General features: G+C 39.9%; 1 protein-coding gene and 1 long non-coding RNA gene across 5 annotated transcripts in view; one reads left to right on the top strand and one right to left on the bottom strand.

Annotated features, from left to right (window-relative positions):
* The window catches only part of LOC139746613 (uncharacterized), a 257,343-nt gene extending 241,944 nt beyond the window's left edge, over nucleotides 1-15,399 (top strand). For all 3 annotated transcript variants that reach the window (XM_071658030.1, XM_071658029.1, XM_071658031.1), the window contains 2 exons: nucleotides 1,515-1,665; nucleotides 12,587-15,399. In XM_071658030.1, the coding sequence (XP_071514131.1) occupies nucleotides 1,515-1,665; nucleotides 12,587-12,757 (322 nt within the window). In that variant the 3' untranslated portion in view covers nucleotides 12,758-15,399. The remainder of the gene's footprint in view (nucleotides 1-1,514; nucleotides 1,666-12,586) is intronic.
* Nucleotides 1-24,185, bottom strand: part of LOC139746616 (uncharacterized) — a 104,773-nt gene that overhangs the window by 56,311 nt on the left and 24,277 nt on the right. The window lies entirely within an intron of this gene.

Below are 24,185 nucleotides of genomic sequence, written 5' to 3'. Positions count from 1 at the left end.
CTAACAACTCCATCCATAAACAAATTAAACAACCATGGAGACATCACACACCCCTGCCGCAAACCTACATTCACTGAGAACGAATCACTTTCCTCTCTTTCTACATGTACACATGCCTTACAGCCTTGATAAAAACTTTTCACTGCTTCTAACAACTTGCCTCCCACACCATATATTCTTAGTACCTTCCACAGAGCATCTCTATCAACTCTATCATGTGCCTTCTCCAGATCCATAAATGCTACATACAAATCCATTTACTTTTCTAAGTATTTCTCACATACATTCTTCAAAGCAAACACCTGATCCACACGTCCTCTACCACTTCTGAAACCACACTGCTCTTCCCCAATCTGATGCTCTGTACATGCCTTCACCCTCTCAATCAATACCCTCCCATATAATTTACCAGGAATACTCAACAAACTTATACCTCTGTAATTTGAACACTCACTCTTATCCCCTTTGCCTTTGTACATTACCATCCAAACCTGCTGCCTTGCCGGCTTTCATCTTCCGTAAAGCTTTTACTACCTCTTTTCTATTTACCAAATCATTTTCCCTAACCCTCTCACTTTGCACACCACCTCTACCAAAACACCCTATACCTGCCACTCTATTATCAAACACATTCAACAAACCTTCAAAATACTCACTCCATCTCCTTCTCACATCACCACTACTCGTTATCACCTCCCCATTAGCCCCCTTCACTGAAGTTCCCATTTGCTTACTTGTCTTACGCACTTTATTTACCTCCTTCCAAAACATCTTTTTATTCTCCCTGAAATTTAATGATACTCTCTCACCTCAACTCTCATTTGCCCTCTTTTTCACCTCTTGCACCTTTCTCTTGACCTCCTGCCTCTTTCTTTTATACATCTCCCACTCATTTGAATTTTTTCCCTGCAAAAACCGTCCAAATGCCTCTCTCTTCTCTTTCACTAATAATCTTACTTCATCCCACCACTCACTACCCTTTCTAATCAACCCACCTCCCACGCTTTTCATGCCACAAGTATCTTTTGTGCAAGCCATCACTGCTTCCCTAAATACATCCCATTCCTCCCCCACTCCCCTTACCTCCTTTGTTCTCACCTATATATATATATATATATATATATATATATATATATATATATATATATATATATGTGTGTGTGGGTGGTTGGACCATTCTTCGCTTGTTTTCCTTGTACCAACTCGCTGATGCAGGAAACTGTGATTATGTATAATATATATATATATATATATATATATATATATATATATATATATATATATATATATAATATATTTTAAGATTTCACTTACTGTACACTTACGTTTTTGGCTTGTATACAAAAAATTTTAGGCAAAAATACTAAAAAAAAAAAATAATACATAATCTCCATATATTGCCAAATTCAGGCTGTAAATTTGTATACATGTTATTTATGGTTTTGTGAAAGGATTGTTTAATAGCTGTAAAGCTCATTCTTACCAGCATTACAACAGCTTTTGTCTTTCTAAAGGAACCCCAGAGTATCCTGTCGGGACCTTCCTGGAGTCAACCTAGAATTGTGGAAGGAACGGGTGTCTTGTGGTGTGGGCAGAACCAACATTAACATTGGAGCAGCTGAAAGGATCTCTCCCTGTGTCATGTGCACTTGTACTAAGGAAGGAGTGAGTGAAACGTTTTTTATAAACTTTAGTAAGAAAGGAATGGGTATGAGTGGTTGTATGTATGTACCAAGGTGTAGATGAGTATACCTTTTCATATATTTGTAATAAGGAGAGGAAGAGTATGACTTTGTTTGAATACCTTTGCTAAAGGATAAAAAGGGCTTTATGTATATATACATGGATGAAAGAAAGGGTATCAAGATTGTACACCTATATTAGAAAATCAAGAACTTTCTTGTATATGTAATTTTCAAAATGAATAAGGCTTCTCTTTGTATGTAATAACTTGTACTTAAGAAACAGCAAGAGGGAGGTGTTCAAATTAACAATGCTCATTAACAGGTGGGTGTTCAGGAAACAATGTGCTCACTCACTGGTGGGGATCTAAAACAGCAGCTGGATCATTAGTCCTCTAAAATGCAGGCCACTGTGACAAAACATTAATGTAAAATTATGTTCTATTGTAGAGAAAATCTCCATACAGATAAACTGATTATACATCTTTTGTTACAATACACACAAAATGCAGTAGGGAACACACTAACGATAGCTTACCTCTGAGTTGTAAATATGAGCTAGAGCTATACCATCAGTCTGCACAAAGACCCCTCTGTCTAACTGAACTAATAACTGCTTCCCCTTCTTTAGTCATGGTGATGTCCCAGTTCATATATAAAATGGATGTGTAACATTTATACCAAGACAGTGGTAAAGGTTTCACACTTGTATAATTAACAAGTGATATAAAGATACCAATTATTAACATAAGGCAACAAAACTATATATCTTGAACAAAGGTAACATAAATTGACTAAACAGTCATAAAAAAGTAATGACACACAATAGTTTGTAGAATAGTGCAAGTTGCACATGGAGTGGATTCCCACAAACCCAGTCAGAAGAACTGTACATTATAAGCTCCTCTATCTCCAGTCCTCAACCTGACAAAGCGTAAATCCATAGATGTAATGAGAACACCAGAACAATGTCTTATTTCTCTAAACTGTACAAGACTGTCTTCCTAGGAACAAGTTAATGGCATCCTTAGCTGTCAACTTTTTTTGGGAATGAGAGTCTTTTTAATAACAAACCCTATCCATAACCTGAATGTTCCTTATGGGTTCTTACCATCTTGGATGCAAGTGTAACAGAGGAAGATACCCTCTGGCCCAATGTTTCCAAATTGAACTACACATGATTGGGCATGGTTCCAGTGTTTCACATGTAACCTTTTGGAAGACCCTCAATTTTATCAAGAGACCTTGATTATGCAAATAATTTGGGGGGTGGATACTTCTAAGTGAAATGTAGCAAGGCAGCTGGATTGGATGGTATTTCAGTAGAATTTTTTTAAGGGGGTGAGTTTTCTTAAGTGGTTAGTTAGAATTTTTGTGTTATGTATAGATCATGGTCAGGTGCCTGAGGGTTGGCAGAATGCATATATTGTACTTCTATAAAAAGGCAAGGGGAACATAGTTGAGTTGTTTGAATTGCAGAGTTTTGAGTGTACCTGGAAAATTTTAATGGAAAAGTGATGATTCAGAGAGTGATGGCAAGTAAGAGCATCAGACTGGGGAAGAATAATGTGGTTTCAGTAGTGGGAGAGGATGTGTAGATCGGGTTTGCTTTGAAGGACATTAGAGAGACGTATTGGACAAGTGAAAGGATTTGTACATGGCACTTGTGGACCTGGAGAAGGGTCGATAAAGTTGCTCTGTGGAAGGTGTTAAGAATATATGGTGTGGGAGAAAAGCTATTACAAGCAGTCAGGAATTTCAGTCCAAAGCTTAAGGTATGTGTTCAAGTAGGTAGAAAGGAGGGTGAGTGGTTCTAGGTGAAGATGGGTCTGAAGCAGGAATATGCTATATCACCATGGCAGTTTAATTTGTTTATGGCTGAGGTTGTGAGAGCGTTAACTCCAAGTATCTTTGAGAGAAGTGCAGGTATGCAGTCGGTTGGGGATCGGGCCTGGGAGGTGTGTCAACTGTCTGCTGATGACATGACACTAGTGGTAGATTCAAGTGAGAAACTGCTAAAGTTGGTGTCTGAGTTTGTGAAAGATTTGAAAGGAGAAAGTTGGGAGTAAAAGTGAATAAAAGCAAGGTTATTAGGCTTAGCAGAGCAAAGAGACAGGTGGCAACTAGTCATGAGTTAGAGGAGTAAAGAAAATTTGAAATGCTTTCAGAGGATTGGGAAATTTCTGAAATTATTCTGCAGGTTCATGAATTTTAGCAGAATGAGAGAAATAAGTGATATATGCAAGATGGAAAATTATTGTCTTTCAAGATGATTTGGTCATCTAGATTATTTGGAAGATAAGAGGTAGGTCAGGAATATGTAAAGTGGTATAATTTAAGGTATGATGGGAGGTAGACTGCTAAAGAGATGGATTACTGCAATGAGAAAGTAGATTAAGGCTTGGAATATAACAGATAAAGTAACCAGGGGAATTGCTTTAGATGCCATGAAAGCATATGTTGTATAAAAGTGGTTTAAATGGACACTTTGGTCTTTTGAATTAATTTACTGTGCACAGTGAAAATGTGAGGTCTTACATAATTGCTGAAGTTGATGAGTGCATTTGATACACTGGGAATTGGTATAGGATGTAAAGGGGCAACTTGAAGAACTGTGTATATTTGATCCACACCAGGGATTTAAAATGGACTTAATGATGACAGATGAATACATAGATATTAGTGAAAAATAAACCTCCCTCCTGTTTTCTTTTTCCAAAAGATGGAACAGAGATGCAGGCCAAGTGGCAATTTTTCCCTCTGAGGCTTAGTCATCTGTTCTTGACACCCTCACTAACGTGGGAAGTAGTGACTATGTATAAAGAAAAAATTCAAAACTAGAAAAACAATACCATTCAACCCAGGAGCTTTAATAAGGCTGAAGTGGAAACTTAAGTGGACATAGAACTTTGATGTGAACTTGGAGTAAGGATCCATTTGCACAAATCCTATGAATATGTCTAGTGGGCTAAGTGAACATTGGCTTCCTACTATAAGTCAATTTCTTAAGTGTGACCACCTTTTCTCTTCACACCTCTATCCTCATATATAAAATGTCTCCATTACACACAATGAAAACAGTCATCCCTATGGTGTTCTCAACTGAAGTTTCTACAACTCAAAATTTACTCACTGTATCAGTCCATCTCTTCTGCAGTTTAACTCTTCTCTTCATATCGTCAGGTGTCCTTTTCACCAAACAATCATCTAGTATGCATTCTTTTTTCTCTTTAAGACAGCTGAGATGATATAGGCAAATGAATGCTTTAATCATGGTCTCCAGCATAAGCCCAACACCTATTTATTGATGAGCCTCAAGGGGAGGATGAACAGGTGTGCAGGCTGCAGGCCAACTACCCATTCCAGCACTTAAAACCTGGGTGGACCCATTAATGATTCATATTCAACTATGCATTCCCAAACACCATCTTCAAAGGCTTTCATGAATTTATATCTCTTTATCTATTCTTCACGTGCATCTTTGCAGCCCAGATTCTTAACATAACTATACCAACTGAGGTTCCATATCCACATAGTGTTAGGACATGCAGTCTTAACTGGAAAGCATTTAAGACACACTACATTTAAGTTCTACTATCTATCTATATTTCTGGCTCCCCTCTAGGAACTACCATCAAAGGGGTAGCCATGGCAAGTCTCCACTTATCCCTGTCATTACATGCCTCCCTTAAATACATCATTCCACAGATTCTTCCATCATTTCTCTTCCTCCTATATTCTTCCACTCTATTTCCCCATGTCACAGGTGGTTCTTACTCTCATACCAACCCCTTTAATTGTACTATCATACACTCTCCTTGTAACCTTCCAGTCTTACATTCTTTCCACATGCCCAAACCCCCTCAAAGTATTATGTTTTATCCATACTACCACTCCACAATTCATTCCCTTCGCATTCCCTGCTATACCAAATCTCTCGTATACCCCTTCATTTCTTTCTTCATTCCATCTAGTCATAACACATGCTCCTCTCAAGTAGCTCATTTCCACTGTGGATTCTTGACCTCTGTAACTTGTTCAGTCCTTGTTTTGGCTGCATAGGTCAGGGTTGGGAGGATTATGCTGTTCCTTAATCCTCTTCTCACTTCCATACTTACACCTCTACCCTTCTTCATTCTATTAAGGGACCCAATGACACTTTTACCCTGTACTGCTCTCTCCCTTACATCTTTCATATCCCCAAACTTATCCAAGATAGCTCGTAAATACTTAAATTCTCTTGCCTCTGCCACTCTTTCTCCCCCAATATCCAAAACATAGTTTAGTACACTTTATTCTTTCACTCTGTCTGGTTAAGCAAAATCTATATTTTCACTGTTTCCTTTCAAACACCATTACTTTACTTTTACTTGCATTTACCTTAAATCACGTAAGCTTACACACATCACAGAACACACTTACAACCTTCTGTAACCCCTTTTCATTCTCAGCAAACAACATACAGATGCTCTCTGACTTACGATGGGGTTACATTCTGATAAACCCATCATAAATTGAAAATAGTGTAATTCAAAAATATATTTTAAACATTAAATACTGTACATGTAATGTACTTAACCTCATAGCTTAGCCTAGCCAACCTTAAACATTCTCAGAACACTTACATTTCTATTCCATAGTTATCCTTTGCAGCTCTTCCTTAAAAGATTTGGCACTTGCAGTATCAGTACTTGCTGCTTCCCAGCTAACCTTTACATTATGAAAATTATGACACCTTTGAAGCATTGGAACCACCCATGACTTGCTGTAAACATTTGCATATATGAAGGATCATTTGCACGCCATTTTAGCATATCAAAATGACTTCTTTTCCTTGCCTGGATCATCAGTAGGTTAAGCGGTATGCGCTTCTGTATCTGGTCTTCCATCCACGTGAATAGAAATTTTTCCTTATCAATCAGCCCAGCTCTTTTCTCCATGGTGACAGTGGACTTAACCGATGCTGAAGATTTCACTGCATCGCTGATTCGCTTCTTATCCTTTAAGATGGTCCAGTTCGTCGATGGCAAAAGTCCTAACTTGCATCCGATGGCCATTACTGGCTTGCCACCTTCACGCTGCGCAATTATCTTTAATTTCATCTTGAGTGTAATTGCTTTCCTCTTCTCACCAGAGGCAGGAGACACAGATAAGCACCTTGTAAATATGATGAGATGCAAAAACACAGAACACAAAATAAAAAGAAAAATGCTGGCAACACAGTATACTGTAACAGTTGTTTACATTCATGATCATATGGCTGACTGTAAGCTGCAGCTCGCTGCTACTGTGCAGCACCACAAGAGAGTATCATACTGCATATTGCAAGCCTGGGAAAAGATCAAAATTCAAAGTATGGTTTCTGCTTAATGTGTATTGCTATCGCACCATTGAAAAATCATAAGTCAGGAGCATATGTAGTATCATCTGCAAACAGACTTGCCAATAGCTACCATACCACACTATCTCTTAACTGCCTTTCCCTAGTTTTGCTTTCATTTCTCTTATCACTCCATCCATATTAAAAAGCCACGGTGATACCACACAGCCCTGCCTCACATCCACCTGTATACCAAAACTCTCCATCCACTCTTACTTATTAATTTGCTCCTCTATAGAAGGCTTTCACACCATCCAACAGTTGTCCTCCTACCCAACATATTACCTTACCACATCCCATAAAGCATTCCACTTGACAACTCTGTCCCTCTACCCCATATATCCTTATTACATTCCATACAGCATTTCACTCAACTCTGTTCCACTCAGTTGTCAAAAGCTATCAGTGCATCCAAAACTCTCTTTTGTATGACAATTTTCTCATACGATTATAACTCCCAAATATGTCATTAAAACCTAATTATTTTCTAACCAAATGATTATTACACTACTGTATTTCTGAGAAATTAGAACCTTGATCATGCTCATATGTACTTACAACATCTCTGCGAAACGTCATCAAAGTAACCTTCCATTCTTTTGCTCCATATAAGGCAAAATACCTCTTCTTCACCAGGACTGTTAATATATAGAATGATTTATCAGAGGTTCAAAGCAGTACTATATATGTATTTATTCTATTTCATTATTTTATTTTGCTTTGTCGCTGTCTCCCGCGTTAGCGAGGTAGCACAAGGAAACAGACGAAAGAATGGCCCAACCCACCCACATACACATGTATATACATACACGTCCACACATGCAAATATACATACCTATACATCTCAATGTATACATATATATACACACACAGACATATACATATATACACATGTATTTAATTCATAGTCTGCCTTTATTTATTCCCATCGCCACCTCGCCACACCCTCATGTGTGCAAGGTAGCGCTAGAAAAAAAACAACAAAGGCCCCATTCGTTCACACTCAGTCTCTAGCTGTCATGTAATAATGCACCGAAACCACAGCTCCCTTTCCACATCCAGGCCCCACATAACTTTCCATGGTTTACCCCAGATGCTTCACATGCCCTGGTTCAATCCATTGACAGCACGTCGACCCCGGTATACCACATCGTTCCAATTCACTCTATTCCTTGCACGCCTTTCACACTCCTGCATGTTCAGGCCCCGATCACTCAAAATCTTTTTCACTCCATCTTTTCACCTCCAATTTGGTCTCCCACTTCTCGTTCCCTCCACCTCTGACACATATATCCTCTTGGTCAATCTTTCCTCACTCATTCTCTCCATGTGACCAAACCATTTCAAAACACCCTCTTCTGCTCTCTCAACCACACTCTTTTTATTTCCACACATATCTCTTACCCTTTCATTACTTACTCGATCAAACCACCTCACACCACATATTGTCCTCAAACATCTCATTTCCAGCACATCAACCCCCCTGTGCACAACTCTATCCATAGCCCATGCTTCACAACCATACAACATTGTTGGAACCACTATTCCTTCAAACATACCCATTTTTGCTTTCCAAGATACTGTTCTCAACTTCCAAACATTCTTCAAGGATCCCAGAATTCTCGCCCCCTCCCTCACCCTATGATTCACTTATTCATTTATATTTATACTTTGTCACTGTCTCCCATGTTAACGAGGTAGTGCAAGGAAACAGATGAAAGAATGGCCCAACCCACCCACATACACATGTATATACATACACGTCCACAAATGCACATTTACATACCTATACATTTCAACGTATACATATATATACATACACAGACATATACATATATACACATGTACATAATTCATACTTACTGCCTTTATTCATTCCCATCGCCACCCTGCCACACATGCAATGACAATCCCCTCCCCGCATGCGCGCGAGGTAGTGCTAGGAAAAGACAACAAAGGCCACATTCATTCAAACTCAGTTTCTAGCTGTCATGTATAATGCACCAAAATCACAGCTCCCTTTCCACATCCAGGCCCCACAAAACTTTCCATGATTTACCCCAGACGCTTCACATGCCCTGGTTCAATCCACTGAGAGCACGTCGAGTCGAGTATACCACATTGTTCCAATTCACTCTATTCCTTGCACGCCTTTCAACCTCCTGCATGTTCAGGCCTTGATCGCTCAAAATCTTTTTCACTCCATCTTTCCACCTCCAATTTGGTCTCCCACTTCTCGTTACCTCCACCTCTGACACATACATCCTCTTTGTCAATCTTTCCTCAGTCATTCTTTCCATGTGACCAAACCACCCTCTTCTCCTCTCTCAACTACACTCTTTTTATTACCACACATATCTCTTACCCTTTCATTAGTAACTCGATCAAACCGCCTCACACCACATATTGTCCTCAGACATTTTCATTTCCAACACATCTACCCTCCTCAGCGCAACTATCTATAGCCCACGCCTCGCAACCACATAACATTGTTGGAACCACTATTCCTTCAAACATACCCATTTTTGCTTTCCAAGATAATGTTCTTTCCTTCCACACATTTTTCAGCGCTCCAGAACTTTCACCCCCTCCCTCATCCTGTGACTCACTTCTGCCTCCATCCACTGCCAAATCTACTCCCAGATATCTAAAACACTTCACTTCCTCCAGTTTTTCTCCATTCAAACTTACCTCCCATTGTTTTTATTTTATTTATTATACTTAGTCGGTGTCTCCCGCATTAGTGAGGTAGTGCAAGGAAACAGACGAAAGAATGACCCAACCTACCCACATACACATGTATATACATAAAATGCCCACACACACACATATACATACCTATACATTTCAACGAGTACATACATATACATATATACACATGTACATACTCATACTTGCTGCCTTCATCGATTATCATTGCCACCCCACCACACATGAAATGTCACCCCCTTCCCCCGCATGAGGTAACACTAGGAAAAGACAGCAAAGGCCTTATTCGTTCACACTCAGTCTTCAGCTGTCATGTGTAAGGCACTGAAACCATGGTTCCCTTTCCACATCCAGGCCCCACATATCTTTCCATGGTTTACCCCAGACGCTTCACATGCCCTAGTTCAATCCATTGACAGCACGTCAACCCCGGTACACCACATTTTTTCGATTCACTCTATTCCTTGCATGCTTTTCACCCTCCTGTATGTTCAGGCCCCAATCGCTCTAACTCTTTTTCACTCCATCCTTCCATCTCCAATTTGGTCTCCCACTTCTCATTCCCTCCACCTCTTACACATAAATCCTCTTTTTCAATCTTTCCTCACTCATTCTCTCCATGTGATTAAACCATTTCAATACACCCTCTTCTGCTCTCTCAACCATTTTCTTTTTATTACCACACATTTCTCTTACCCTTTCATTACTTACTCGATCAAACCACCTTGCACCACATACTGTCTTCAAACACTTCACTTCCAGCACATCCAACCTCCTCTGCACAACCCTATCTATAGCCCATGCCTCACAACCATATAACACTGTTGGAACCACTATTATTCAAACATACCCATTTTTGCTCACCGAGATAACATTCTCGTCCCACACACGGGGAGAGGGGGGGGGTGCCATTTCATGTGTGGCGGGGTGGCGACGGGAATGGATGAAGGCAGTAAGTATGAATTTTGTACATGTTTATATATGTATATGTCTGTGTATGTATACGTTGAAATGTATAGGTATGTATATGTGCGTGTGTGAGTGTTTATGTATGGGGCTGGGCTGGGCCATTCTTTCGTCTGTTTCCTTGTGCTACCTCGCTAATGCAGGAGACAGCGACAAAAGCATAATAAAAGAGTAAACGTGAATAAGAGCAAGGTTATTAGGTACAGTAGGGTTGAGGGTCAAGTCAATTGGGAGGTAAGTTTGAATGGAGAAAAACTGGAGGAAGTAAAGTGTTTTAGATATCTGGGAGTGGATCTGGCAGCGGATGGAACCATGGAAGCAGAAGTGGATCATAGGGTGGGGGAGGGGGCGAAAATCCTGGGAGCCTTGAAGAATGTGTGGAAGTCGAGAACATTATCTCGGAAAGCAAAAATGGGTATGTTTGAAGGAATAGTGGTTCCAACAATGTTGTATGGTTGCGAGGCGTGGGCTATGGATAGAGTTGTGCGCAGGAGGATGGATGTGCTGGAAATGAGATGTTTGAGGACAATGTGTGGTGTGAGGTGGTTTGATCGAGTAAGTAACGTAAGGGTAAGAGAGATGTGTGGAAATAAAAAGAGCGTGGTTGAGAGAGCAGAAGAGGGTGTTTTGAAATGGTTTGGGCACAAGGAGAGAATGAGTGAGGAAAGATTGACCAAGAGGATATATGTGTCGGAGGTGGAGGGAACGAGGAGAAGTGGGAGACTAAATTGGAGGTGGAAAGATGGAGTGAAAAAGATTTTGTGTGATCGGGGCCTGAACATGCAGGAGGGTGAAAGGAGGGCAAGGAATGGAGTGAATTGGATCGATGTGGTATACCGGGGTTGACGTGCTGTCTGTGGATTGAATCAGGGCATGTGAAGCGTCTGGGGTAAACCATGGAAAGCTGTGAAGGTATGTATATTTGCGTGTGTGGACGTATGTATATACATGTGTATCTGGGTGGGTTGGGCCATTTCTTTCGTCTGTTTCCTTGCGCTACCTCGCAAACGCGGGAGACAGCGACAAAGCAAAAAGAAAAAAAAAAAAGTTTACAAACATAATCTTTAAATATTTCACTTTAAACCCATGACTAAAGTTATATACACCTCCTTAGTTACACAAAATATTTGAAGGTTTTTGTCTGTGAATCATCTGATTACCTCTCTACTCTTACTTCACTAACCTATGATTTTCTGATCTCTTTCACTCTATCAAACAGCCTCATAAGGACCCAGTGGTCTATTCCTGTTTCAGTCCCTTTATTCATCAGTACAGTGCAGCTATCCCACCTCATTATTATCTATCTGTGGGATGACTGCACTGTACTAATGAATAAAAAGGAATTCAAATAGACCATCGAGTCCTTTCAAGGTTGTTTGTGATACTAAGAGAGATCAACAACTCATCAATTAGTGTGGTAAGAGTAGAATGGCATACAGACAATTCAAAGAGAAAAATCTAAAACATTTTGTGTAACTTAATACATAGTTGAAAATAGTGTAAGTCATGGATTTGAAGCAAAACATGTATCGAGTGTGATATAAACATTAATCTACCATGATGAAAATTACACTAACTGCTGATTAGTCATTTGTAAAAGATAATAGACCATTCTTTTCAGCTTTATGAATGCTTCACGTAGTTATACAACATGATCCACACCTATTTTAAGAAATTGTTTCGTATGCTTGTTTACTTGCTGGAGCCTTTTCAGTATGAAAGATTGAACTTGCATGATTTTTCATGTTATTATTCTGCAATAAAAAATTTTATTCCCGTATCGTGTGTTAACTTTGACACAATCGAAGCTTGTCTCATTCATCTAATTCTATAACCTTCTTTTCCTCAGCCGGTATGCCAGAGTTTGAAGATAGACAACTGCTTCCACCTAGCGCAGTCCTACAGCCCAGAAGCAATTTTGAATGACCACGTCTGTAAGGTCCAGTGTGCATTTGCTTTCAGGGCCTTCCCAAAAGTTGCTGCCCAGGATTCCAACCAACTGGGTTTTTCCAACAGATAAACTAATCGAAACAAATACTGTTAGTTATTCAGAGCCATAGATGATATACACCAGTTATACTTACATTTAAGCAATGAACTCAATATTAGATAACTCAGTATCCTTAAACAGCAAGCAAAATACTCAAAGCAGTTGCTTATGTAATCATCATTTACATAAACAGAAAGGATTTACTTATGTAAACATTTACTTAAAACAGCTATGACTCGAATATATACAAAGTTAGAGAAAAATTATAATTGGATACTCAAACAGCTGTGAGGTAATATAAGAAAAGCCAGAATACTTACTTCATCTCTTCTTGAATAAGTTGCACACTGTATATTCCTGTTAAAATTACACAATATTGTAAAGATTAGTCACTCCCTCCAGTTAATGTTCCTGGTCACATATACAAGAAGAGCTGATGCATGTCTAAGGTCTAGAGCAATGCTGACAATATGCAAAAGAAAACCAGGTCTTCTGTACAATGTAAGAGTAAACAAAAAGTTTTGTATAAATAAGTTTGTTCAGGTTCATCATTCCAAAACAAATAATCAAGAAATACCTATCTTCTTTAAGACCCAGTAAGATCACTTGTGTGTATGGTGTTGCCCCATTGGACACTGTTTCCTGGAATAGTAAAATATGCTAACATTCTACCTTTGTTAAGATCAGTTATATTTGTTTCAACTTCTAATACACTGTCATCATTTGCATCTGTATTTACCTAAAGGAGGAATTTAATATCCTTCCCAGAGTATTATTTGAGGAAGAATTTAACATCATATGAATTAAAGCTAATAACCCTAAAACATATATTAAACAAAACAGATTCCATTCAAGTGAGTTTTCATAGTGTTTCTTAGGTAAAAAGAGACATGCATATGTCTTGACATGTTTATCATGTTCTTTGGCAAGTTTCTAAGTGACCACCAGTTCTGATGTGACCCTCTGATGACTGATTTTCATAAATCAGTCCTAGTTCAGTTATTTTGAACACAAAACTACCACACTAAGTGTGACCCTGACACAGTACATATAAAGTAAAATCTGTATAGTTTACAGCAGGTAATATAATTTTCAAATACGTGAAATCTTATACATAATTCATTTTCAGGAAAACAGTAGCATTTTAGGTCTTTCCTACACTTTGGAAATGAAGGTACATCTCTAATTAAATAATATTTACAGATAGAATACATTCCACACCATGAATTTATATGAACATACCATTTGTACCATTTCTTTATCTTTCATGAATATCACTCATAAATACATACACAGCAGTTTGTGAAGTTGAAACTAAACCATGCAACACAGTTACCGTAAGGCCTTGAGTTACAGTGCTTTGAGTTATGACATTTTGGACTTAAGACACTTCAGTGCAGACAGTACATAATAATGACTTGTGACAGACTGGAAAAGATGGATTATATGCATATTTTTTTTTTTCATTGTTCTATACCTGATAACCATTTCCCTCGTCAGCAAGGTAGCGCCAAGAAACATACGAAGACCCATCCAGTCATATACACACTTATATACATATAAGCCCATACATGTACACATACATACACAGCCATATACACATGTACATATTCATACTTGCTTGCATTCATCCATCCCAGTGCCACACCACACCACAGGAAACAGCATCACCACCTTGTGTCAGCGAGGTAGCACCAGGAAAACACAAAAAATGGCTACATTCAGTCACACTCAGTCTCTTGCTGTCATGTGTATTGCACCAAAACCACACTCCCTATCCCCATCCCAGCCCGACAGACCTTTCCATGGTTTACCCTAGACTTTTCACATGCCCTAGTTCAGTCCATTGACAGCACATCCACCCCAGTATACTACATTGTTCCAATTCACTCTATTCCTTGCACACTTCTCATCCTCCTGCATGGTTATGGAGGTAAATGCAATAGTTTGGAGAGAGGGGTGAGTATGCAGGCTGTTGGGGAAGAAAGGGCCTGGGAAGTGAGACAGTTGTTGTTCACTAATAATACAGCACTGGTGGCTGATTCAAGTGAGAAACTACAGAAGTGTGTGAAAGGAGAAAGTTGAGAGTAAATGTGAAAAAGAGCAAGGTTATTAGGTCCAGTAGATTGAGGGACAAGTTGGTTGAGATGTGAGTTTGAATGGAGAAAAATTAGAGCAAATGAAGTGTTTTAGATATATGGCAGTGGACACAGCAGCGAATGGAACCATGGAAAAGAGTCACTAGATGAGTGAGGGGGCGAAGGTTCTGGAAGCAATAAAAAATGTGTGGAAAGAGAATGATATCTCAAGAGAGTGAAAATGGTTATGTTTGAAGGAATAGTACTTCCAACAATATCATATGGTTGCGATGCATGGGCTATAAATAGGGTTGCACAGAGGGTGGATGGAATTGGAATGTTTGAGGACAGTATGTGGTGTGAGATGGTTTGATCAAGTAAGTAATGAAAGGGTAAGATAGATGTGTGGCAATAAAAAAAAGTGGTTGCGAGAGCAGAGGGTGTGTTGAATGGGTTTGGACATATGGAGAGAATGAGTGAGGAAAGGCTGACAAAGACAATTTATGTGTCAAAGGTGGAGGGAAAAAGGAGAACCAGTAGACCATACTGAAAGTATATATATATATATATATATATATATATATATATATATATCTCCCTGAAGATAGAGGAGAAGGAATACTTTCCCTGCATGTCAAAGAAGGTGACTAAAAGGGGAGGGAGCAGGAGGCTGGGAATCATCCCCTCCTGTCAATTGGGGATTTTCCCTTAAAGGGTCAGTCCTCTGTTCTTAACACTACCTTGCTAACATGGGAAACAGCGAATATGTATGAAAAAAAAATATATATATATATTTTATATATATATATATATATATATATATATATATATATATATATATATATATATATATATATATATGCACTGTAATGTCTAAAAACATATCTTATTTTATTAATAAAATATATCAGCATAATCAGATATTTGTGTGCTCCTCATGCATATTTCAATGTCACAGCAAAATACCATTCAATTCGTATCAAACTAAAATGGAAAATATGTTTGTGCATGTTCAACACTACCCCATCATTTAATGCATCTCCAGTAAGTGTAGGCATTTCAGTAGGTGAAAAGGAATGTTAAAGATGTTCATGGGATATATAAGGCTATCACTCTTGAGGTTGAATGAGTTACTTGAGGGGTTTGATCCTAGTGAGAAACTTGTGGTTATAACCACATATTTGAGTTTCTCATTGTTACCTACATATTTTTAATGTTTGTCTATTGAGGTTCTCATTGTTACCTACATATTTTTAATGTTTGTCTATCAAATATCATCTGCATTACCTTACTAAGGCAATATTTAATGAATCAAATAATTCTGGGGTGATAACTCTATCACCCCACCCTCCTTCCCCATTAACCCCCTGTCCCCCCATCCCAATCCAGCAGCATCTTAAGTCCTCATTACCATATTTCAGTACAGCACCTTTTACAGTAAATTTTCATTAAATATCATCTAAATTAGGTCATGACAGTGTGATACTGTATATAAAGGGTAAGGTAAGCTGTTTCAGGTATAGTACCATCCATAAGAGTTTCATTGGGGAAAAATACGGTGAAGAATGGAACTTCACTCATAACTTAGATTTTAATGGTTGAATTTATTACTGGATTCAAGTTGCAACAAGCATCCAAAAAGGTATCCTCTCATAAGCTGAGGCCTCATAATAATTAAGTGCTGACTTTTCACTCATTTCAATCATTCTCATAATAAAAGCTGTTTGATAACTTGTACAACTGGTATTTCTATTTATTGGACTGAACTGTTTCTTGTCCTCTACCAACTTTGATTTTGTAAACACCACTAACACCAGCATTACCAAAAATTTGTGCCTGCCAAGAAAGTATTTAGGGAACAGACATCTAGAGCTGAACAGGGAACCAACACATATATGTATTCATAAAATGTGAAGATCCCCAAAGTGGTAAGAAGCATCAAAGAGTAGTGGGAAAATAACATTTCATCGGGTCTTCATTCTCTGATTCTGTCCATATTACAGTATACTTTTGTTGTCTCAAGATTTGTTGGCTTGGAGGCAAGTCATTCATTATGTGAAATGTCATGCTTTTTAGATGTTCATATAGAATTAAATGTAGAATTATTGAAGAGGATCAATTCTGACAATGTTATATACTAATATTTTCTTGACAAAAATAAGTAATGTTTAAAACATGTGTAATATACCTGTGCAAGAGTTTTGGAAAGAGGGGCAAGTATGAAGTCTGTTGGGGATGAGAGAGCTTGGGAAGTGAGTCAGTTGTTGTTCGCTGATGATACAGCGCTGGTGGCTGATTCATGTGAGAAACTGCAGAAGCTGGTGACTGAGTTTGGTAAAGTGTGTGAAAGAAGAAAGTTAAGAGTAAATGTGAATAAGAGCAAGGTAATTAGGTACAGTAGGGGTGAGGGTCAAGTCAATTGGGAGGTAAGTTTGAATGGAAAAAAACTGGAGGAAGTAAAGTGTTTTAGATATCTGGGAGTGGATCTGGCAGCAGATGGAACCATGGAAGCAGAAGTGGATCATAGGGTGGGGGAGGGGACAAAAATCCTGGGAGCCTTGAAGAATGTGTGGAAGTCGAGAACATTATCTCGGAAAGCAAAAATGGGTATGTTTGAAGGAATAGTGGTTCCAACAATGTTGTATGGTTGCGAGGCGTGGGCTATGGATAGAGTTGTGCGCAGGAGGATGGATGTGCTGGAAATGAGATGTTTGAGGACAATGTGTGGTGTGAGGTGGTTTGATCGAGTAAGTAACGTAAGGGTAAGAGAGATGTGTGGAAATAAAAAGAGCGTGGTTGAGAGAACAGAAGAGGGTGTTTTGAAATGGTTTGGGCACATGGAGAGAATGAGTGAGGAAAGATTGACCAAGAGGATATATGTGTCGGAGGTGGAGGGAACGAGGAGAAGTGGGAGACCAAATTGGAGGTGAAAAGATGGAGTGAAAAAGATTTTGTGTGATCGGGGCCTGAACATGCAGGAGGGTGAAAGGAGGGCAAGGAATAGAGTGAATTGGAGCGATGTGGTATACCGGGGTTGACGTGCTGTCAATGGATTGAATCAAGGCATGTGAAGCATCTGGGGTAAACCATGGAAAGGTGTGTAGGTATGTATATTTGCGTGTGTGGACGTATGTATATACATGTGTATGGAGGGGGTTGGGCCATTTCTTTCGTCTGTTTCCTTGCGCTACCTTGCAAACGCGGGAGACAGCGACAAAGTATAATAAATAAATAAATATGATTATATATATATATATATATATATATATATATATATATATATATATATATATTCCTGGTAAATTATATGGGAGGGTATTGATTGAGAGGGTGGAGGCATGTACAGAGCATCAGATTGGGGAAGAGCAGTGTGGTTTCAGAAGTGGTAGAGGATGTGTGGATCAGGTGTTTGCTTTGAAGAATGTATGAGAAATACTTAGAAAAGCAAATGGATTTGTATGTAGCATTTATGGATCTGGAGAAGGCATATGATAGAGTTGATAGAGATGCTCTGTGGAAGGTATTAAGAATATATGGTGTGGGAGGAAAGTTGTTAGAAGCAGTGAAAAGTTTTTATCGAGGTTGTAAGGCATGTGTACGTGTAGGAAGAGAGGAAAGTGATTGGTTCTCAGTGAATGTAGGTTTGCGGCAGGGGTATGTGATGTCTCCATGGTTGTTTAATTTGTTTATGGATGGGGTTGTTAGGGAGGTGAATGCAAGAGTTTTGGAAAGAGGGGCAAGTATGAAGTCTGTTGGGGATGAGAGAGCTTGGGAAGTGAGTCAGTTGTTGTTCGCTGATGATACAGCGCTGGTGGCTGATTCATGTGAGAAACTGCAGAAGCTGGTGATTGAGTTTGGTAAAGTGTGTGAAAGAAGAAAGTTAAGAGTAAATGTGAATAAGAACAAGGTTATTAGGTACAGTAGGGTTGAGGGTCAAGTCAATTGGGAGGTGAGTTTGAATGGAGAAAAACTGGAGGAAGTGAAGTGTTTTAGATATCTGGGAGTGGATCTGGCAGCGGATGGAACCATGGAAGCGGAAGTGGATCATAGGGTGGGGGAGGGGGCGAAAATTCTAGGAGCCTTCAAGAATGTGTGGAAGTCGAGAACATTATCTCGGAAAGCAAAAATGGGTATGTTTGAAGGAATAGTGGTTCCAACAATGTTGTATGGTTGCGAGGCGTGGGCTATGGATAGAGTTGTGCGCAGGAGGATGGATGTGCTGGAAATGAGATGTTTGAGGACAATATGTGGTGTGAGGTGGTTTGATCGAGTAAGTAACGTAAGGGTAAGAGAGATGTGTGGAAATAAAAAGAGCGTGGTTGAGAGAGCTATAGAGGGTGTTTTGAAATGGTTTGGGCACATGGAGAGAATGAGCGAGGAAAGATTGACCAAGAGGATATATGTGTCGGAGGTGGAGGGAACGAGGAGAAGAGGGAGACCAAATTGGAGGTGGAAAGATGGAGTGAAAAAGATTTTGTGTGATTGGGGCCTGAACATGCAGGAGGGTGAAAGGAGGGCAAGGAATAGAGTGAATTGGATCGATGTGGTATACCGGGGTTGACGTGCTGTCAGTGGAATGAATCAGGGCATGTGAAGCGTTTGGGGTAAACCATGGAAAGCTTTATAGGTATGTATATTTGCGTGTGTGGACGTGTATGTATATACATGTGTATGGGGGTGGGTTGGGCCATTTCTTTCGTCTGTTTCCTTGCGCTACCTCGCAAACGCGGGAGACAGTGACAAAGCAAAAATATATATATATATATATATATATATATATATATATATATATATATATATATATATATATATATACATATATATATATATATATATATATATATATATAGATGCTCTGTGGAAGGTATTAAGAATATATGGTGTGGGAGGCAAGTTGTTAGAAGCAGTGAAAAGTTTTTATCGAGGATGTAAGGCAGGTGTACGTGTACGAAAAGAGGAAAGTGATTGGTTCTCAGTGAATGTAGGTTTGCGGCAGGGGTGTGTGATGTCTCCATGGTTGTTTAATTTGTTTATGGATGGGTTGTTAGGGAGGTGAATGCAAGAGTTTTGGAAAGAGGGGCAAATATGAAGTCTGTTGGGGATGAGAGAGGTTGGGAAGTGAGTCAGTTGTTGTTCGCTGATGATACAGCGCTGGTGGCTGATTCATGTGAGAAACTGCAGAAGACAGCGACAAAGCAAAATATATATATATATATATATATCCCTGGGGATAGGGGAGAAAGAATACTTCCCACGTATTCCCTGCGTGTCGTAGAAGGCGACTAAAAGGGGAGGGAGCGGGTGGCTGGAAATCCTCCCCTTTCTTGTTTTTTTTAATTTTCCAAAAGAAGGAACAGAGAAGGGGGTCAGGTGAGGATATTCTCTCTAAGGCCCAGTTCTCTGTTCTTAATGCTACCTCGCTAACGCGGGAAATGGCAAATAGTATGAAAAAAAAAAAAAAAAAAAAAAATATATATATATATATATATATATATATATATATATATATATATATATATTGGTTCGGTGAGTGTGTGTCTTCATCCATCCGTTGATGCAGGAGACGCGAGCCCCCATACATTGGTTCGTCGTGGCAGCGGCAATTTCAGGTGAATGATGACTTCCAGCCCAACACCTGCCCAGCTGCCTAAGCGAGGTAGCGTATTCCCTCAAAGGTGAGGATGGGCTGCAACTCCAGCAAGGACATGGTCACACCCATCGACAACGGTAACCTCCAGAAGACCGATTTCGACGATGAAGGCCTGCACTGTGGCTGAGAGATTGACTTGAGGAGGCAGAAGTGATATTGTGACAAGTGATTGTGTCAGCGTCGCGTCGCCTCGCCGCAGTGTATCGAGACAGACTTCCCCAGAACTTTTAAAGGGGAAATAAATGTTATAGTTGTGTTAATGGAGTGATAGTTTTCATGCATGGTGTTTGGACAAGAAAATAGTGAAGTTGGAGAAAAATGTAGCTTAGACATTGAAGCTTATTGATACAGTGGTGAAATTGATGAGAACTGCTATTGACGTTTGTGTGAATAAATTGTACATTTCCTTTTCCATAGCCAGAGGTTGAACCATTATGTGACATTCATTTTTTTTCATTCATTTCAAGCTAAAGTTTGTTTTCTAAATTGTTTCTTACATTTTTCATATGTATATATATGTATGTGTGTGTGTGTGTGTGTGCGCGTGTGTGTGTGTATGTGTGTGTGTGTGTATATGTATATATATATGTATATTATCCCTGGGGATAGGGGTGAAAGAATACTTCCCACGTATTCCTCGGGTGTCGTAGAAAGCGACTAGAGGGGACGGGAGCGGGGGGCCGGAAATCCTCCCCTCCTTGTATTAACTTTCTAAAATGGGAAACAGAAGAAGGAGTCACGCGGGGAGTGATCATCCTCCTCGAAGGCTCAGAGTGGGGTGCCTAAATGTGTGTGGATGTAACCAAGATGTGAAAAAAGGAGAGATAGGTAGTATGTTTGAGGAAAGGAACCTGGATGTTTTGGCTCTGAGTGAAACGAAGCTCAAGGGTAAAGGGGAAGAGTGGTTTGGAAATGTCTGGGGAGTGAAGTCAGGGGTTAGTGAGAGGACAAGAGCAAGGGAAGGAGTAGCAATACTCCTGAAACAGGAGTTGTGGGAGTATGTGATAGAATGTAAGAAAGTAAATTCTCGATTAATATGGGTAAAATTGAAAGTTGATGGAGAGAGGTGGGTGATTATTGGTGCATATGCACCTGGGCATGAGAAGAAAGATCATGAGAGGCAAGTGTTTTGGGAGCAGCTGAATGAGTGTGTTAGCGGTTTTGATGTACGAGACCGGGTTATAGTGATGGGTGATTTGAATGCAAAGGTGAGTAATGTGGCAGTTGAGGGAATAATTGGTATGCATGGGGTGTTCAGTGTTGTAAATGGAAATGGTGAAGAGCTTGTAGATTTATGTGCTGAAAAAGGACTGATGATTGGGAATACCTGGTTTAAAAAGCGAGATATACATAAGTATACTTATGTAAGTAGGAGAGATGGCCAGAGAGCGTTATTGGATTACGTGTTAATTGACAGGCGTGCGAAAGAGAGACTTTTGGATGTTAATGTGCTGAGAGGTGCAACTGGAGGGATGTCTGATCATTATCTTGTGGAGGCTAAGGTGAAGATTAGTATGGGTTTTCAGAAAAGAGGAGTGAATGTTGGGGTGAAGAAGGTGGTGAGAGTAAGTGAGCTTGGGAAGGAGACCTGTGTGGGGAAGTACCAGGAGAGACTGTGTACAGAATGGAAAAAGGTGAGAACAATGGAAGTAAGGGGAGTCGGGGAGGAATGGGATGTATTTAGGGAATCAGTGATGGATTGCGCAAAAGATGCTTGTGGCATGAGAAGAGTGGGAGGTGGGCTGTTTAGAAAGGGTAGTGAATGGTGGGATGAAGAAGTAAGAGTATTAGTGAAAGAGAAGAGAGAGGCATTTGGACGATTTTTGCAGGGAAAAAATGCAATTGAGTGGGAGAAGTATAAAAGAAAGAGACAGGAGGTCAAGAGAAAGGTGCAAGAGGTGAAAAAAAGGGCAAATGAGAGTTGGGGTGAGAGACTATCAGTAAATTTTAGGGAGAATAAAAAGATGTTATGGAAGGAGGTAAATAGGGTGCGTAAGACAAGGGAGCAAATGGGAACTTCAGTGAAGGGCGTAAATGGGGAGGTGATAACAAGTAGTGGTGATGTGAGAAGGAGATGGAATGAGTATTTTGAAGGTTTGTTGAATGTGTCTGATGACAGAGTGGCAGATATAGGGTGTTTTGGTCGAGGTGGTGTGCAAAGTGAGAGGGTTAGGGAAAATGATTTGGTAAACAGAGAAGAGGTAGTAAAAGCTTTGCGGAAGATGAAAGCCGGCAAGGCAGCAGGTTTGGATGGTATTGCAGTGGAATTTATTAAAAAAGGGGGTGACTGTATTGTTGACTGGTTGGTAAGGTTATTTAATGTATGTATGACTCATGGTGAGGTGCCTGAGGATTGGCGGAATGCGTGCATAGTGCCATTGTACAAAGGCAAAGGGGATAAGAGTGAGTGCTCAAATTACAGAGGTATAAGTTTGTTGAGTATTCCTGGTAAATTATATGGGAGGGTATTGATTGAGAGGGTGAAGGCATGTACAGAGCATCAGATTGGGGAAGAGCAGTGCGGTTTCAGAAGTGGTAGAGGATGTGTGGATCAGGTGTTTGCTTTGAAGAATGTATGTGAGAAATACTTAGAAAAGCAAATGGATTTGTATGTAGCATTTATGGATCTGGAGAAGGCATATGATAGAGTTGATAGAGATGCTCTGTGGAAGGTATTAAGAATATATGGTGTGGGAGGCAAGTTGTTAGAAGCAGTGAAAAGTTTCTATCGAGGATGTAAGGCATGTGTACGTGTAGGAAGAGAGGAAAGTGATTGGTTCTCAGTGAATGTAGGTTTGCGGCAGGGGTGTGTGATGTCTCCATGGTTGTTTAATTTGTTTATGGATGGGGTTGTTAGGGAGGTAAATGCAAGAGTTTTGGAAAGAGGGGCAAGTATGAAGTCTGTTGGGGATGAGAGAGCTTGGGAAGTGAGTCAGTTGTTGTTCGCTGATGATACAGCGCTGGTGGCTGATTCATGTGAGAAACTGCAGAAGCTGGTGACTGAATTTGGTAAAGTGTGTGGAAGAAGAAAGTTAAGAGTAAATGTGAATAAGAGCAAGGTTATTAGGTAGAGTAGGGTTGAGGGTCAAGTCAATTGGGAGGTGAGTTTGAATGGAGAAAAACTGGAGGAAGTGAAGTGTTTTAGATATCTGGGAGTGGATCTGTCAGCGGATGGAACCATGGAAGCGGAAGTGGATCATAGGGTGGGGGAGGGGGCGAAAATTTTGGGAGCCTTGAAAAATGTGTGGAAGTCGAGAACATTATCTCGGAAAGCAAAAATGGGTATGTTTGAAGGAATAGTGGTTCCAACAATGTTGTATGGTTGCGAGGCGTGGGCTATGGATAGAGTTGTGCGCAGGAGGATGGACGTGCTGGAAATGAGATGTTTGAGGAAAATGTGTGGTGTGAGGTGGTTTGATCGAGTAAGTAACGTAAGGGTAAGAGAGATGTGTGGAAATAAAAAGAGCGTGGTTGAGAGAGCAGAAGAGGGTGTTTTGAAATGGTTTGGGCACATGGAGAGAATGAGTGAGGAAAGATTGACCAAGAGGATATATGTGTCGGAGGTGGAGGGAACGAGGAGAAGAGGGAGACCAAATTGGAGGTGGAAAGATGGAGTGAAAAAGATTTTGTGTGATCGGGGCCTGAACATGCAGGAGGGTGAAAGGAGGGCAAGGAATAGAGTGAATTGGAGCGATGTGGTATACCGGGGTTGACGTGCTGTCAGTGGATT

The sequence above is a fragment of the Panulirus ornatus genome, chromosome 65 (genome assembly GCF_036320965.1).
Source record: "Panulirus ornatus isolate Po-2019 chromosome 65, ASM3632096v1, whole genome shotgun sequence".
NCBI classification, from domain to species: Eukaryota; Metazoa; Arthropoda; class Malacostraca; order Decapoda; family Palinuridae; genus Panulirus; species Panulirus ornatus.
Note: the sequence above shows the minus strand (reverse complement) of the source record. Positions and strands in the feature narration are given on the sequence as shown.